General features: G+C 35.4%; 1 protein-coding gene across 2 annotated transcripts; it reads right to left on the reverse strand.

Annotated features, from left to right (window-relative positions):
- Window positions 1-5,413: 5,413 nt before the first annotated feature.
- rgcc (regulator of cell cycle) lies at window positions 5,414-16,397 on the reverse strand. 2 transcript variants are annotated; one of them, XM_023269808.3, is made up of 5 exons: window positions 16,236-16,397; window positions 15,806-15,979; window positions 10,598-10,705; window positions 8,349-8,411; window positions 5,414-6,137 (listed from the first exon to the last, which is right to left on the reverse strand). In XM_023269808.3, exons 1-5 carry the CDS (start codon window positions 16,261-16,263, stop codon window positions 6,130-6,132), a joined length of 381 nt encoding a protein of 126 aa, XP_023125576.1. In that variant the 5' UTR covers window positions 16,264-16,397; the 3' UTR covers window positions 5,414-6,129. The 2 variants fall into 2 exon arrangements, with proteins under 2 accessions (XP_023125576.1, XP_023125575.1); XM_023269807.3 differs by lacking the exon at window positions 5,414-6,137 and having other exon boundaries at window positions 8,338-8,411.
- Window positions 16,398-16,406: the final 9 nt, after the last annotated feature.

Here is a 16,406-nt window from a genome sequence, read left to right on the forward strand (position 1 = left end):
CTGCAGACTATGTTCTACCATCACAGTGATACAGACTGTGTTCTACCATCAGTCATACAGACTGTGTTCTACCATCACAGTACTACAGACTGTGTTCTACCATCACAGTACTACAGACTGTGTTCTACCATCACAGTACTACAGACTGTGTTCTACCATCACAGTGATACAGACTGTGTTCTACCATCACAGTACTGCAGACTGTGTTCTACCATCACAGTGATACAGACTGTGTTCTACCATCACAGTGATACAGACTGTGTTCTACCATCACAGTACTACAGACTGTGTTCTACCATCACAGTACTACAGACTGTGTTCTACCATCACAGTACTACAGACTGTTCTACCATCACAGCGATACAGACTGTGTTCTACCATCACAGTACTACAGACTGTGTTCTACCATCACAGTGATACAGACTGTGTTCTACCATCACAGCAATACAGACTGTGTTCTACCATCACAGTACTACAGACTGTGTTCTACCATCACAGCGATACAGACTGTGTTCTACCATCACAGTACTACAGACTGTGTTCTACCATCACAGTGATACAGACTGTGTTCTCCCATCACAGTACTACAGACTATGTTCTACCATAACAGTGATAAAGACTGTGTTTTACCATCAGTGATACAGACTGTGTTCTACCATCACAGTACTACAGACTATGTTCTACCATCACAGTGATACAGACTGTGTTCTACCATCAGTCATACAGACTGTGTTCTACCATCACAGTACTACAGACTGTGTTCTACCATCACAGTACTACAGACTGTGTTCTACCATCACAGTACTACAGACTGTGTTCTACCATCACAGTGATACAGACTGTGTTCTACCATCACAGTGATACAGACTGTGTTCTACCATCACAGTGATACAGACTGTGTTCTACCATCACAGTACTACAGACTGCGTTCTACCATCACAGTGATACAGACTGCGTTCTACCATCACAGTGATACAGACTGTGTTCTACCATCACAGTGATACAGACTGTGTTCTACCATCACAGTACTACAGACTGTGTTCTACCATCACAGTGATACAGATTGTGTTCTACCATCACAGTACTACAGATTGTGTTCTACCATCACAGTACTACAGACTGTGTTAAACCATCACAGTGATACAGAAAGCGAACTGTGAGCAACTCCCAGCTGAAGTTTGTTTTTTTCATTAACACTTCAAAATGTGAAAAAAAAATCAAAGGCTGCCGCTGAAATCAGAAGTAACTGATGGATGAAAAAGAAAAAACAGGGCGGGATCGCTTTCTTTACGTACAAAGTGAGGCTCTTCAGATGTTAAAGAACATTTTTAACTTCTCCATGTGGTGTTTTTTCATAAGCAGCGAAACTTAAAACTGCAGTTGTACCAATAAGAGTCTCAAAAATACAGATTTCCAGGATTTCATATGTAACAAACCTAAAGAACCACACTAAAAAATAATAATAATAAAGATTTTGACTGTAATTTGTGCAACAATGTACTGTTATTTTAATATTTTCACTACTTTTGCTAAATTACAAATTATAACTAACAAAAACACAGAAAAATAAGTACTATTTACGTTATCCGTACATCAACAGGCCAATGCTGTAAATACCATGCAACGTTCAACCATAAAATTTACATAATATGGACTTTAAATCAACAAAAAACCCTAAGACAGGCCAAACTATATATAGTGTCCACATGAAAATGTTTGTATTTTTACAGAGTAATTTGTTCTTTCACGTTTGACAACAAAATTACACATTTTTTTACTGTATTTAAATCAGCCTAAAATGTTTTTTAACAGATATATGCCATTATTAAAAAGAAAAATTATGTATGCTAAGGATTAAAAAAATCACAAATAATTCAGCTGTAAAGTTACACTGTTTTTACAGTATTCAAATACTTTAAAAATATCATTATTTTGCAGATATATATTTTTTAATTGTAAAAAGGATTGAAAAACAGTAAATCACTTTTGTACTGTTGTAGCTCCCTCCAGTAACAACATGAGTCACGAGATCTTGATTAAAGGACAGGGTTTATTCTGCTTCCAGGCCAACCCGTGAGAACTGGGTTAAAGACAAAAAATAAATAAAAATAAAGATAAATACACAACATTACATCACATGTTTGTCTGTCTTAATATTGAAAGCTTCCGTTGCTAATCTAATAGCATGTAGAGCTTATGCAGCATATAGCGCACCTTTCACATCTCAAACACCAATTAAAGGTTTACAGAATACTTGTAAGGCATCAATAACACATCAAACCCACAGTAGATTTCTTAACTTATACATTTAACGTAACACATAGCACGTCCATACATCATTATCGTAGCATGCTAATTGTTCTAACAACACGAGCGCTATTTGCATGTCATTTACACGTCTCTAATTTGAATAACAATGTGAACAAAAATGTAACATACCTCGTAGGCTGCTTGTAACTAAAGAGGGGCTCGTATTAGACTGCTCTTCTCTTCGTCTTTCTTTTTAGTTGTGTACAGCACACGTTATTCGCTGAAGTCTACCGTTTTCATTCATTCATTTCGCGCTCCGTCTCCACTTCCGGTTTCGCCGTCCGTCCGTAAACATGACGTGCGGAACACTCTATCAACAATAATTAGTTCCGCATCAATAAATAATAATATAAACAACATTAGAACGGAACAGGGATATAACTAACTATGAGAAACAGTTACAGTTGTTTTACTAATTTCTCTGTTTTGTTAAACTAAAGTCAACAGTTACTAAAATCATGCATGTTAACCCAATAAAAACAACCCAAACAAGAAAAAAATGTCATCAAATATCTGTATTTTTTTTTTTTTTCAAATCATAATTTATTCTTTTATAACATTTGATCATAAATCTACATAATTTTTTTATTTTAAAAAAGTAATTATTTTACAGATATTTGCTGTAAATATCCCCCCTCTTTTTTTAAAATCACACATAATAACTATTGAAATCACAGAAAAGGGTATTAATTTTTGCATTAACCTATAAAGAGGAGCGAAACTGTAAAAGAATTTTTTTCATTGAGTGTTTGACAGTAAAATTATATTATTTTACTATATTTACATCAGCTAAAAATGTAATTATTTTACAGATTTTTGAGAGAAAATAATGAGTGTTAAAGGTTGCATTTATTAAATGTTATTTCTGTTATTTCTAAGACTTTTTAAGAGTAACTATAAAAAAGTGCTGTAATTTTACTTAAATATTATTTTTTTTCTTACTGTTTGTTTTGTACAGTGTGTGACCTATGTGTGTGTAACATTCATTTCTATATTACTGCTTTATTAAGAAATAAGCAAAACGAACCTAAGAACTCCCAGCAGAAAGTTTGTGTTGCAAATTTGTACCATGAACTTTGAAATCTTGTATTTTCCAGGCAGAGAGCTGCGGTGCATCATGGGAAACGTAGTCTCCAGAGTGTCTGCCTGCACCTGCTGCCCTGCCGCTGAGGAACTAATATGGAAGCTGTCCTGCTAATGTTGTCGACCTCTGACCTGCAGACGGAGGGGAGCCTCGGCCTCACAATCCTCCAACCACAGCTGCCGCCGGCCGAGGAGGGGTCACACCCCGCCGTCTCCCTCCACCTCTGGAAATAGACCCTGTTGCTAAAGAAGTTACATAAGTGCTGCTTTGTTGAACGCTTGATTAATGAGCACAGAAGGTGAGGGAGTTGTAATTTCTATTTTAGAGCGTCTGTGTTGTTACACGTTCTTAGGAGGTGGATGTCCTACGTCTTCCTACGTCTTCCTACGTGGGTGACATTTTCAGTGAGTCTTTCACTTTGGCGTCAGTTATCGAGGATCTCTTTGAGTTTGGCTGCATCAATCCAGGAAAGGAAGCCAGACACCAGGAAAAGGAAGAACATACCAGGGAGGTGGAGGGTTAATAAAGTGCTGCTTCAGTTGAACCAGTCAGCAGCTGAACACCCACTGAGCTCAGTGGCTCTGCAGGAAATCAACGTGTGATTTGATTTAAATGGAAAGCAGGACGTTCCAAAATTCAGTTTGGAGTATTTGACAGTTATTCTACTCTGTGTTTTGCAGAATGTGCATTAAATAAATGGGCTGTGGTGGCTCAAGAATGTGAGAAAGCAAAACATGAACTCCCTGAACCATTAAAATTATGCAGCAGGTTTGAAAGAACAATATCTTTTTTAAAATATGGCTCAGATTAGACCATTTACTGGAGCTTAAAACTGTAAAAGCAAAAAAACTCATTGAATTTTCCAATGTTTTTTGAGCTTCTCATCTGTTGTTCCATCAGAAAAATCACCCTAATTTAAGAGCATAAAATGTTATCAAAATTACTTTATTCAATACATCTCATTTAAAAAGCTGCAAAATAAAACTTTTTACCGAAATGAGACTCAACAAAAAACAAATATTTCTCCACTTTTCTGCACAACTGATGAGTCGTAACTGACAGTTCAGCCGTTCATGACAAGATTAAACCTCTGAATCCCAAAACCTGCCAGAAAAGGCATGAAAATGACACCATTTATCTGGAATTTAGTGGGAAAACTGAATGAAACGTTGGATTTTCAGCTTTCTGTCGATTCCTGAACTACTCATCTTCCAACAGATAAAATATCCAAGCCTAAAACTGAATTAAAAATTCACCAAAAATAAACCGTTTACAGTAACAGGATTCTTTAAAAAAAACTAAAAATTCTGCTTTTTACAGCGCAACTAAAACATTATTACTGCCTCATCTGTGACTTACAGTCATGTGAAAACAATTCAAGGTGTTTTCAGTTGAACTGCAGGATGTATTTACATTAAAATTCTGCACTTCACTGCACAGCTGAAGAGCTGAAACTGACAGTTCAGCTATTCATGACACAGATAACCTTCTGAACCCTGAACCCCACCATGAAAATGTTTTCTTTTTTTAAAATCTGAAAATAACACCATTTATCTGGAATTTGGCGGGAGAACTGTTGCAACAGAACAAATTGTTGGATTTTAAGCTTCCTGTCAGTTCTTGAACTACTCATCTGTAACGTGAGTCCAACAGAAAAACATCTAAGCTTAAAATTGTGTCTGATTCAAAAATTCACAAAAAAAACCGCATTTACAGTAATGGGATTCTGTAAAAAACTAAAAATTCTGCTACAAGTCACACATCCAAAAAGTCATTACTGTCTCAGCTGCGACTTACAGTCATGTGACAAAAACTCAGGGAGTTTTCAATTGAACTGCAGACAGCAGAAAGCATTTTCTATTTCTTTCTCCTTCTAGTTATGGTTTTTCTGTTTCCATGGAGGTGCAGGAGTTTATATTGCAGTGAAAAATGAACAAACAGTGAAGAAAAGTGTGACAGGAGCAGTAACTGGTTAAATTCAGATGCACGGAGACAGAAAATGAAGACAGGAGCCACATGTTACTAAAAGAACAACATTTCATACTTTAATATCATCTCTGGCAGGCATTAGCTGTATTAAATACACATTTTGCTTTCCAGTTTTTTCTCAGAGCGGATTAAGTTCACATTTGACCAACTTTACTCCAGTCGACAAATCTTAATCTGACTGTCCGGTCGATACCGAGGCAAATAAAATCTGAAACAATTATTATTTACATATGATACAAAAATATATTTCACCAAAAAAAAAGAAAGAAAACAAAAGGAGTGATAAATTTACAATAATGAGCTCTATAAAATTACAAATATATTTCTATTATAAAAAGCCTTTTTGTTTTAAATACTCTTGCAGCTGGAGGTTGGAGGAGGGAGCTGGTCTGGGATGATGAATGTTCCAGTGATGATCTGCCACTTTGCAGCGTTTTTTTTTTTTTTTTTTTTTTCTTAAGGAGTCCATTACGTCATGGCTGCTGAGTGTTTCCATCCCGCTCTGAAAGGCTAATTTTGACCCTTGCTGCGGCCCGTACAGCCCCAGCAGGAGCCATGTGGTCTGGAGTCAGCAGAGCAAAGATGCCGCCGTTGAGCTATTTTGCTTTCGCCATCCAGCTGCATCCTGTTGGGTGGTTTCTTCGTTATGGGTGGTGGGGGGGCAGGTGCATGTTAGCTGCTCAGGGGGGTCCAGACGTCGCTTCCTCCCTCATGGCTTCGCTCCAAGATGTCCGCCAGCTTTTGTGTCACATGCCTGAGACAAGACGGACAGACGGACGTGGTTAGAGGCGGCTCTATTCTCATAAATAACACCAGTAAATGAGAGGAGCTTCCCTCACGTCCAGAACCAGAGCAGTTCTAACTCTCACATCTGTCTCATTGCATTCCTGACATTTACAGTTTCAAATTTCAGCTGAATTCCTGCAGCTCTGATGCAAGTTCCAACACTCACAGGCTCACAAATTAGTCGTACTATTAACTGTGATGTTCTGTAAATTACTTAGCAGCCCCGTGCCCTCTTAGGTTGAGGTAAAACTGACTAACGCTGCAAAAACGCCTCAAAGTGCTTTACAAATCTTAAAAAAATAGCACTCTCTGTCCTCAGACTTGATTGTGGAAAAGGAAAAACTATCAGGAGGTGCAGAATCTGTAAAAAAAAAAAAAAAAATTGTAGTTCCTTGACCAATATAGTGTTATTTTTTTTTTACAGTTTTGTTAAATTACAGATAATATTTGATAAAATCACCGGAAAAAAGCATTTATGTTCACTGTTAAAAAATAAAAATGGAAAAAACTGAAAAAAATCTGTATTTTTCCTAATATTAATTCATTCTTATACAATGTCTAGCAGTGTAAAATGACATTATTTTACTGCGTTTAAATCAGCAATAATATTAATAGTAATATTTTAACAGATTTTAAAGATAGATTTAATATCATTATTTTAGAGAAATTTATTGGCAAGAAATTAGACAACATATAATAACTGTTTTTAACTATAATTTTACAGATGTTTCCTGTTTTGTGACAAAGATGTAAATAATGTCCACATAAAAAATTTGTCTTTTTACAAATATTAATTAATTGTTTTACAATGTCCAGCCATGTAAAATTACACTATTTTATTGTATTTAAATCTGCAAAAATATCAATTTTTTAAAGATATTTTATGGATATATGTAGTATCATTATTTTTTAGAAATTTGCCATTGGTGGCCAAAAATAAATCTATGTGTGAAATTTAACTGCTATTTTACAGACTTTCCTGATAAACAAACTGTAAATAATGTCCACATTAAAAAGTTTACATTTTTTAATGCCAAGTGGTTCTTTTACAGTGTTCAGTCATCAAATAACACTACTGTTTTATGAATTAGCAAAAAAATATTATTTTACAGATATTTGGTTGCTATTTGAAAGAAGAATTAGATATATTAAGGATTGAAAAAAGGGTAAATCATTTCTTAAAACTGTTATTTTATTGTAAGATAAAAATTAAGAACTTAATTTACATGTTCACTGTGAAAAAAGAGAAATCTAGACAAAACTATACATACTGTCTGCATTAAAATCTGTACTTTTTAAATAAATTCTTTTTATTATTGTAATGTTGAAAGAATTGCTATTTATTTATTTTAAATTAGCAAAAAAAATGTAATTAATTGATTAAATAATGGTGATAAATTTTTTTACAGATATTTGCTATTTTTGAAAGTAAAATTCTGTATAATAAGGGCTAAACAACAGTAAGCTATTTTTTAAACAGCTATTTTACAGATTCTGTTAAATTACGTATTGCAGGAAAACACATCAAAAACTATAAATAATGTCCACATCAAAAATCTTTTTTTTGTTGTAAAAAATAAAAAGAAACTCATAATTTGTTCTTTTTCAATGTGTGACTGTAAAATTGCAGTTCTGCTGTAGTTAAATCCACTAAAATATCATTATTTTACAGATATTTGCTGGTATTTTTTGACATTTTGCAGCTTTTGAATGTTACATTACTCCACAATTTTTTTCCAGCGTTTCCACAACTTTTGCCAGCATATTTTCACAGATTGCACAAAAAAACAACAACTATTCTTCAGTGCACTAAATACACATGACAGAAGTGGTAAGGGGAGGAAAAGATTGGATGAAACAGGAAACCAATGCTACGACTGCATGCTGTCGGTTGCAGCACTTTCTGAGTGACGGCTGAAAACCGATACGCTGCCTTTCTCTCGGCTGTAACCCCGGAGGCCTCCAGGTCCTCCTGACATGCCTCGGCCGTTCGGTAATCCTGACGCTTCGCTGTTTCTCAGAAAACCTGAGAGGAAGAACCACTGAGTCGCTTTATGAGCAGCCGTTAGTGAAGCTGACGGAGCGAACAAACACTGCTGTTGATCCCGGGTGGCGGGTGGCGCCAGCGGGAAGCTAATTCATCACACATCACTGACAGCCAGGTGGCTTTAACACTTACTCTCTAATGTCCTGTCAAGGTCGGCGATGAAGTCCTCCAGCTCTTTGGTGTCGCCCAGTTTGGCTGAGAGAGAGGAAGAGTTCTATTATAAGCATCTTCAAACACGTTATGAAACAGCAAACAGAGCTGAAGTTGTGTCTGTAACTGTATGATTTATGGGTTTGACAGATTCCTTCTTAAGACCTCCTGAACATGTAAACGTGTCAAACCCACAGACTCTATAGAAAAGATTGACGTAGCAACTGTGGTGACACCCATCTGTTTGTCGACTACAGTTTTGAATCCTTGAGGTTTGTCCATCATTAGGGCTGCAACTAGTGATTTAATTATTTTACCAATTAATTTATTTGCTGTATGGTATTTAAAATGTATGTAACAGTAAAAGAAATTACAATCAGTTCAAAAATCCCAAGATTACAAATGTGTTGTTCTGTCCACAACCAAAAGATATTCAGTTTATTGCCATAGAAGAGCAAAGAAACCAGAAAATATGCAAATTTAAGTCGCTGCAGACAATTTTTACTTCTTTTAAATAAAAATAACTATTCAAATTAATTAATCCATTATCAAAATCATTGCACCTCCAGCCATCACCGTCTTGCTCGTAATAAACCAGAGTGAGAGGTTGACTTGTGTTACAATATCAACTTCTTTATCATCTATTTTTGTCTAAGTGGAACCATAATTTACAAAATAAACATCATCCTGTATTGAAGGGGAGTTGAAACTAGACATTAAGGCCATAAAACCATTACAAAAACATTTACTGACGTAATAAATCAAGTGAGAAGTATGTTCATTTTTACATAGACTTCTATACAATCAAGCAACCAGTGCAGTCGCCCCCTGCTGGCTGGTAGAAGAAATGCAAGTACTAATCCATGTTTTCTGCATGACCGGTGTGGACTTGCCATGACTTCCAAGGAAAGCAAACTGCAGACACACATGCAGTTCTGTCCATACTACTATAGGTATATGTTGATCTGCAGCACATTTGATCGCATCAGCTGTTGTATCAAACACACAATACACTCTGGGATCTTGTAAATGTTTCTGAAAGGTTGTGACTTTGCACTTTTCCAAGGAATAACGGCTGGTTACAGATCAGGCTGCAAGTTAATTTGATTATTCCTGAGGTGTGTTGAGGACACTGCACAGGATATCTGGAGATTTTAGAACTTTGTCAATGGAAATCATGTAGAAATCAAAGCACCTCCAATGTCTGGCAGTGACTACTCCAGTTACAACTCTATTAAGGATGAGTTAGAAAGGAGAGGATGATGGAGAATCTCTTTGTAGGGTCTCTCTTTATAACCAGCATTTGTTTGAGGCAGAATTTATAGGTGGGCAGAGCACAGGATATCTGGAGATATTAGAACTTCCCATTTTGTTTGGGCTTTTGTCAGTGGAAATCAAGTAGAATTTGAAGCACCTCCAATGTCTATTTCATTTACAACTCTGTTAAAGATGAATTAGAAAGGCTTGGATGATGGAGAATCTCCTCATACATGCTCTCCTTAAAACGATTTGTTTTTAAGCAGAATTTGAGCACGGTGGGCAGACGTAGCACAGGATATCTGAAGATTTTAGAACTTTCCGCTTTGATTTGTATGTGATTTCTATTGACTTAAGCTCAGTCAAAGCACCTCCAATGTCTGGCAGTGACTACTTCAGTTAGAATTCAGTTAAGGATGAATTAGAAAGGAGTGGATAGTGGAGAATCTCCTGTTACAGTCTCTTCTTATAACAAGCATTTGTTTTGAAGCAGAATTTGAGTACTGTGAGTGGACATAACACAGGGTATCTGGAGATTGTAGAAGTGCCCGCTTTGTTTGGGCTTTCGTCAATGGAAAACATGCTCCAGCTAATTACGTATCGAGCATTTGTTTGAGGTAGAATTTGTAGGTGGATGTAGCACAGGATATCTGGAGAACTTCCTGCTTTGTTTTTGCTTCATAAATGGAAATAATCAAAGCACCTCCAATCTCTGCAAACAGTCTCTCCTGATCACAAGAATTAGTTTTTAAGAAAAAGTGAGTTTCCTGGTCACAAATTTTGGTGCTGGATGAGGAAATTTACGTCAAATGTGGACGCAGTAACCATTAATTGGTACTTCTGCGTTGACTTCACTTTTCAGACCTGCGAGCTACGTCAATCTTTTGCATACAGTCTGTGGTCAAACCTGGATTTTTCTTGTTATTTTCATCATGCAAAGTGACAAGTTGGTGTGTATAAAGAATTCAACTCACGTTTGGGCGACATCAGCGGAGGTGAGGAGGTGGTGGGGGAGAGCACGGTGGGGGAGTTCAGCCTCTCATCACTGAAGCTGAAGCTGTTTCTGTTGAGCGACTCGGCACCTGTCAGACCAAACGACAAAACACAGACGAATTAGATTAAGTTCACTTTTTCTGTGTTTCTGTGTCAGTGGAGCAGCTCCGGTGTGTAATCACTGCATTCTCCTGTAATGACAACCTTCCTCTGTGGCCGGTCGCACTCATGAAATACATGCATGTGCAGGTATTTTCACACGCAAACACATTATTAGACAAAAAGCAAAGTGTTTCAGTCCCTGGTGTAGTTTGAGCAACAAAAGTTCTGCTTCACTGGATCGCTTGAGAGCAAAAAATACTCTTTGTAGCCATAACTCAGGGACTAAACCTCAGTTGTGGCAGCCTGTGACAGCATTATAATGTCTCTGAAATCAGCCAAGTCTTCCCCTGCTCTTAACTAAAATTTATCTACCACAGGTTTGGCGACGAACGGCAGAGTTGTTTGGATGCTGTTTCTGACTCCGTACCACCTAAATCTGCACACATAAATGATATAATGGCCAACTTGATTCTGCCAGACCATAGTTCAAACCACATGACAGATTTTCATTGTTTTTATGTCTGGTAAGAAAACCAGAAACTAAAGAAGTTCAGCAAAGATTCTTGTACTGCAGAACAAAGTTTGGCTGGTCTGTCTCTCACCAGTCATTAAAAGTGACTTTTTTTGTCATTCTTAATCAACTCTCAAATAAATATCCATGTGACTTTAGAAGCAAATGTGTGTGATTGCACTGTAAAAATAAAAACAAAAACAAAAAAAAAAACCCTGTGAAAATCTGGCAACTAGGGTGCCACAAAAAAAATACATGAACAACTATGAAAAAGGTGAAAAATACTAGCAAATAACTGTAAATTAATGATATTTTGAGCTGATTAAATACAGGGAAACCATGTAATTTTATAGTCACACTTTGCAAATTAAAAATCACTATTTTTTAAAAAAATATGGATGTTTGATGTGGACATCATTTACAGTTTTTGGCCTGTTTTCCTGTAATCTATAATTTAACAAAATCAGTAAAATAACTTTTAAAAAATGATTTACCATAGTTTAGCCCTTATTAGACAGAATTTTACTTTAAAAATAGCAAATATCTGTAAAATAACAATATTTTGGGGGCTAATTTTAAATGAGTGAATAAATAAATAAATAAATAAATAAATAAATAAATAAATAAATAAACTATTTTACTAATGTTTTTTGTCAATTAGTCATTTACATGAAGCAAGTCTTGTTTTTGGTGTGGACGTTATTTGCAGTTATGCCCTGATTTTTTATTTAATTCTATTTCTTTATTTACTTATTCGTCTATTTTTTGAGTTTTGTTATGGTTAATGGGTCAGTTAATACTGTCCGTCTTTGACTTTACTAAATATTATTTGTAATTTACTAAAACAGCAAATATCTGTAAACTAACAATATTTTTTGCCAGTTTACCACACAAATTAGGTCATTTTATGCTTAAACATTATAAAAGAACAAATTACCATTTGGAAAAATATGCATTTTTGATGCGGATGTTATTTATAACTTTTTTTTTTTTACAGTTAATATGTTTCTTTCTGGACTTTAGTAATATTTATATGTAGTTTAACAAAAAAGGGAAACATCTGTAAAATAACAGTACATTTTTCCTGTTAAAAACATTCATTTTGTACAGCATATGCTTCATTTAAAGCTGCTCTTCTATTTCTGCAGTACTTCAGTGCAACTTAACAGCGTCTCAGATGTCAAACACCGACTTATTCTCCTCTCTGACCTGCAGCTCTGAGCTCTGAAAACCCAGCAGGAGACAGGAGACGCCTCACAACAGGAGCAGCAACATCAGTGTTTGACTTGAACCTGAACCTCTCTCTTTTCTCAGCTTCCTTTCCTTCTATCCTCCTTCACTTTCTCTGCAGGGTGCAGCTCCAAGACTCTGTTTCAGTCATTTATCTGCTCCCTCAGCGGTCCGTCCATCCATCAGCTGCAGGACAATAGATCCCCGGTCGTTCTAGTGCCATGGAGAGGAGCAGCGCTAAGGCAGGAATCTGATCCCGTGAACACATCAACCAGCTCATTAGTGCACGTTTGAACAACTCCCCTGATGTTTTATCACTAATGTTGTGTAAAAGCTGGACTGGCAAACACTGTGGACAGACACCAAACCACTGAAAGCTCAGTTATCATGCAGTTATCTAAATGCAAAGAGAAAAATCTGCATTTAATTATGTTTGTGTCATTTGCAAATTGAAAACCTGATCACCCTTCTGGAGTCTACACTGTAAGAAGAAGATCACAAATTTTGCAGATTTTTTTCTTCATATTTTTGAATGTACGTGTCTAACGTAAAATAACATTCAAACCTGTAACTGGGAATAACCAGAAAATTTCTATTTTGTGTTTTTTTAATATGCAAATGTATCACATTACATTTACACAAAATAAAATAAAATATTACATTTTTATCTAATGAAGCAGGCTGTAGAATTGAAATTTATTGTAGTAAATATATTTCCAAAATTATATAGAGTTCAAAAAAATTGTTCAATTAATACATTTTCATCAGTCTATAATATCTATAAGTATTGGTAATCTGTCAAAACCACAGATCTACAGTTTTAACCACTGTATATTTATATATTAGAGGTAATGTCATTGTTTTTAAACATGAATATTCTTAATTAAACACGGAAAAGCCCCAAAAATACACAAAATCTCATGTAAAATGGAAAATTATTGAATTGTAAGTGATGGTTATTTTCTATTATTTTACAGCATATTGTAAAACAACATATTTAAAATTAAATAAAAATTAAAAAATTAAAGTTTTTTTAAAAAAAAAAGCAATAATCTGACAGCAAAAATACAAGAAAACATTATAAAATAGTAGTATAACATTACAAAATGTAAAAACAAATAAATAAATAAATAAATAAAATGGAATATGACAGAATTTTATGAGATGTTTACTTTCTATTATTTTACAGCACATTGTAAAAAAGTAAAAATTAAACAAAATTTTAAAAAGTAAAATATCTTTTAAAAAGCAATAATCTGACACCAAAGATGCCACAAAAAATGTTTAAAAATAGCTATAACATTACAAAATGTAAAAATATATAAAAACATTTTTGCTGATTCATGAGTTACAAATTGTGATTTAATAAAATAGGAAAAAATATTATTATTCATCCTTACTATGAATATTTCTTGTTTCAAATATCTGTAAAATAATAATGTCTTTGGTTAATATAAATGCAGAAAAATAGTTTAATTTCACTGTTATCACAACAATTATTTTATGTAAAAATACAGATTTTTGACATTATTTACAATTTAAGTTTTGTTTATTTTACAGTTAACGTGTAAATTAACATTGTTTTTATGTGATTTTACTGGCTGTCATCTATAATTTAACACTTAACTCAGCAAGAATTAGTAGAATAACTGTAATCTTCTTTTAAAAATAACATTTTTTACAGTGTATTTCGGGCAACCCAGCTGCCAGAATATTACAGATTTCTCCACAGAGTATCGTGTGATCCGTGTGATAGTCTGGACGTCCTCTCTCTGCTCTTAAATGCTTCCACAGATGAACTTTCCAGGGACCACGACGCTCCTTTCACGCCTCCTGCTTGAGTCTCACATGTGTTTGGGAAACTATCTTTGCACATGGGGACCTGCAGCATATTTTTCTCAGTGTGTCAGCATATGAGGCTTTCCCATTTGGGTTCCAGGCTGCCCGGGGCCGCTCTGCAGCTGGGGAGGCGGCAGCTTTTAAAGACGCTGTATGGTGGAGTGATATCGTAATGTATGGCAGTAAAACTTTTAGAGACACAGCCACAATATGGGGGCAGGTGTGCCAAAATATGCAGCTGAATCTGACGCCAAAGTCTGCAGCGTTTCTCCTCTCGCTCCTTTTCTCTCGCTGTCACTTCCTCTGTGTGGGACTACATTTATGCACATTTATGCACATAGTTTTCCTCCCTCTGCATATACATTATAAGATGCAGCTAAGGAATCACAGGAGGTTTAGTTGTATAGCAACAGTAGCACAAGGAATCCACTGAAATATCATCAAAATATGTCCAGGAGCTGCAATCTTTTGATAATATCAGTCACAAAATACCACTATACACCAAGAAATGAGCTGCTATACTCAACAAAACACATTAAAGTAACAGTTTGCTTTATTCTTTTTGAGTTAAAACAACTTAGAATGAAATTAAGTTCAACCAACAAACTATACTAAGCTAAAAGAAACAGCATTTCCTCTACAATTAAAAGTATTAATGATTTGTTTCATAAAGTCAAGTCTTTAAGTTGATTACTTAATTAAGTTGCTTCGACTAGTATTTCCATGTTTGTAACAGGAATGTTTAAGTGTTGCATATCTAATTACCATAATTATGCATTTTTAAGTTGTTCTATTGTTAGGTAGACAGGAAAAGGGGCTTTAAAATGTAGTTTTCAAGCCAGTTTTACTGAGTTACTGCAACTTGAATTTAGTTTTTAATCAACTAACGCATAAATTTAAATTGAAATTATACACAATATTAAGTTGGTGCAACATCATTATGTCAGCACAACTCATTAGGATTGATTTTCTAAAGTTTTAATGGGTAAAATTGTCTACAAATCAATAATTAAGTTATCAAGTATCATTAAAGCCACTGATTTAAGCTTGATATACTTAAATTATTAAAATTAGAAATGTGAGTTGAAATTACTCACAATATTAAGCATCACTGTGTCAACACAACTAATAAAACATTGTTTACAGCTTAGAAAGTTTATGCAAATCAGATTATTTAATCTTGCAACCAGGTATTCAAGGAAGTGATGAGTAGAAAGACTCAAAGCATGTTCTCCACATAAAGTTGAATTTGTCTCATATTTTCAGGCTTAAACTATAAAATAGAGAAAACAAACCACGTTTTTTGATCTGCATGTTGCCCAATCTCCATTCTGGAGTCACTTTCACTGGTTTCAGATGCCCAAATGTACCTATTTATGACCTAAACTGCAGTGACTGGAGTCCGGTTTCATTGCAAAGCGACTTTTTCCTGTCATTTAATGAGACGTAAAGAGACTTTGAGAGACTTTACGCAAACCAGGAGAGCAGATAATCCTTCAACACTCACTCTCCGAGTCGCTGATGCCGCTGTCGCTCACGCTGGCGCTGCTCCTCCTCTTCACCGTCTTCAGGTGCTCGTCGTACCTGAAGTGTCGCTTCTCCACCGGCGACGTGAAGTCCTCGATCACCGCGTCGAACTCGCACAGCACGTCGTTCAGGTCCTCCTCGTTGACGAACTTTGCTGCAAGAAAAAGCACAAAAATGTGAACAATTACGCGCCCAATTTAATTTTTACGCGAGGAGTTTACGCACGAACGATGGAAACCTTAAATATGCAAATTATGATAATACAGCCTAATATTATGACAGAATATTTACAATTTCACTGTTTAAAAAGCCGCTAGAGTTATATTATGTCATTTCTGCAATTTCTTTAAGTGCAAATTTATATGATAATAGTAATAAAACAGGATGGGAAACCAAGTTATTATAGGTACCTTGAGGTTTCAGCTTTGGAGACTTCATGATTCCACTAATGAAGCTTCAGATTATCCAGTAATGTCCACAAAAATGTGCGTTTTATATGTCTGAGTGGATTTAAGAGTCCCTCAGTGTAAAGCTCCAGTGTGTCCCGATGAGCAGCTCCGCGTAAAAGCTTCGTGAACTGA

Source organism: Amphiprion ocellaris, chromosome 11 (assembly GCF_022539595.1).
Source record: "Amphiprion ocellaris isolate individual 3 ecotype Okinawa chromosome 11, ASM2253959v1, whole genome shotgun sequence".
Lineage (NCBI taxonomy): Eukaryota > Metazoa > Chordata > Actinopteri > Pomacentridae > Amphiprion > Amphiprion ocellaris.

Bases quoted from the DNA above. Each gene is read 5' to 3' on its own strand.
- rgcc (XM_023269807.3), bottom strand. From the start codon at position 16,263: ATGAAGTCTCCAAAGCTGAAACCTCAAG. The intron at 15,980-16,235 runs GTACCTATAATA...TTTTTCTTGCAG, and splicing joins TCCAAAGCTGAAACCTCAAG to CAAAGTTCGTCAACGAGGAG. The intron at 10,706-15,805 runs GTGAGTGTTGAA...TTGGTCTGACAG, and splicing joins CGGCATCAGCGACTCGGAGA to GTGCCGAGTCGCTCAACAGA.